General features: G+C 40.3%; 1 protein-coding gene and 1 long non-coding RNA gene across 2 annotated transcripts in view; one reads left to right on the forward strand and one right to left on the reverse strand.

The window, feature by feature from the left end:
* Window positions 1–1,187: 1,187 nt before the first annotated feature.
* LOC116979893 overlaps window positions 1,188–1,766 on the reverse strand; it is a 1,687-nt gene continuing 1,108 nt past the window's right edge. Inside the window, exons 3-4 of the mRNA XM_033031829.1 lie at window positions 1,764–1,766; window positions 1,188–1,644 (exon numbers count right to left, since the gene is read on the reverse strand). The exon at window positions 1,764–1,766 is cut by the window's right edge and continues 72 nt beyond it. Of these exons, the coding sequence (XP_032887720.1) occupies window positions 1,357–1,644; window positions 1,764–1,766 (291 nt within the window). The 3' untranslated portion in view covers window positions 1,188–1,356. The remainder of the gene's footprint in view (window positions 1,645–1,763) is intronic.
* LOC116979894 overlaps window positions 1,206–1,766 on the forward strand; it is a 7,644-nt gene continuing 7,083 nt past the window's right edge. Inside the window, exon 1 of the long non-coding RNA XR_004413798.1 lies at window positions 1,206–1,239. This is a non-coding gene — a long non-coding RNA (uncharacterized LOC116979894). The remainder of the gene's footprint in view (window positions 1,240–1,766) is intronic.

A 1,766-nucleotide genomic window follows, 5' to 3' on the forward strand; every position in this document is an offset into this window, starting at 1 on the left:
AAGCACTGAAAGAAGAAAGAACAGGCTTTTCTGATCCAGAACCTCTACCAGGAGAAGACAACCCTGACATCCACAACACACAGGTTGCTGAAGATGCCTTCCCACTCAGGTCATGGATGATGAAGCCACACCCTCACAGGTAGATGTCAAGGGAGCAGAGGATCTTCAACTACAGATTGGCCAGGGCTAGGAGGGTCGTGGAAAATGCCTTTGGCATCCTCGCCAGCAGATTCAGATGCTTGCTGACAACGATGGAACAGGAGCCCAAGAATGTGGAGACCATTGTCTACGCAGCATGTGTCCTCCACAACCTGATTCCTACGAGAAGTGCAGCAGCATCAGCCATGGTGGAGGGTGACCGAGTGGACAACCAGACAGGCAACATCACACCAGGCTCATGGAGAACTGGAGGACAGGCTGCACCTATGGTGGCACTGGAGAGATTGCCAAGAAACACCAGCAAAAAGAGAGCCAAGGACCAGAGAGACCATCTCTGCACTTACTACAACTCCAAACTAGGCAGTGTACCATGGCTTAACAACATGACCTGAAGACCAATCAGCACACCACAAACAGAAGTCCACCACTCCAGTAAGAGAGCCCACAACAGACCACAAGAAAAGTCCCTTTTCAGGGCCACCCATATCCTCCCAAAAGATTTTTATTTTAAATGCAGTACAATGCTTGTTTGTTTTATTGATCAAAATATATGAAAATAATTTGCTTTTCAATGCAGTGCAGTGCTCGTGTTAGTGTTTGCTTAATTTATCAAAATATATGAACTTTGAATATTTGAAAGTGATGCCATGAGACACTACTTTGAAAAATAATATCTTCATACATTAATTTGCCGTCAAAATGTCAAGCATTTTCTTTATTGATATTGAAACATACAAAAGTTTTAACAAAAAAAACGTTTTGATCAGAACATGCAACAGCGCGTACAAAAATATTATAACCACATAAAAATTGAAATTATCTATAATAAATCTGTAAAGGATCATCACTTTAACAAAAGAAATGTTTGATTTATTATCAGATTATAAAGAGCATACAACTGCTTAAAAAGTCTTATAATCGCATAAAATTTGAAATTGTCTATGATAATTCTATAAAGAATCATAATTTTAACAACAAAAAAAGTTTGAATTATTATTATATTAGAAAGAACATACAACAGTGCATTAAAAAATAAATGTATTATAATCACATAAAATTGTACTCCCATACCGCAAGGAGGTTCTTTTAGTTTAAATAAACGTCAAACATAAAACAAGTACAAAAAACATTAACATCATTTATGGACACGTTACACCGATGAGTGATCCGTGCCCATTAATCCTTTCAAAAGCAAACTCAAGTCCCCCCTTGCATCCTGGGGGTACCCCCAGGTGACACTGGTGCAGGTCTGGGTGTGTCAAGGCTGTGGTAGTCTGTGAATGCAGCTACAAGTGCAGAGAAGCTACTAGATCGTGCAGGCTGCAATGTAGTGTATGTGGAAGTAGTGGCTAACTGCTGTGATTGTGTTGATGTAGAATGCTGCTGTCCTGTGGAACTGGGTGACCTGCCCATGGGTGAGGTGGCCATCGGTGAGCATGACATCAGTGGTGGTTGCATCTGTGGTGGTTCCATCAATGACTGTGGCTGCAACACAGAAACATATCAATATTAAGTGGAAGGCAAATCAATTACAACTTTTCACAAGCTGTGTGTGACAAAGAATTTCGAGTCCAACTCACAAATAGTATTTTAAATTTAGATACCTG

The sequence above is a fragment of the Amblyraja radiata genome, chromosome 13 (assembly GCF_010909765.2).
Source record: "Amblyraja radiata isolate CabotCenter1 chromosome 13, sAmbRad1.1.pri, whole genome shotgun sequence".
NCBI lineage: Eukaryota > Metazoa > Chordata > Chondrichthyes > Rajiformes > Rajidae > Amblyraja > Amblyraja radiata.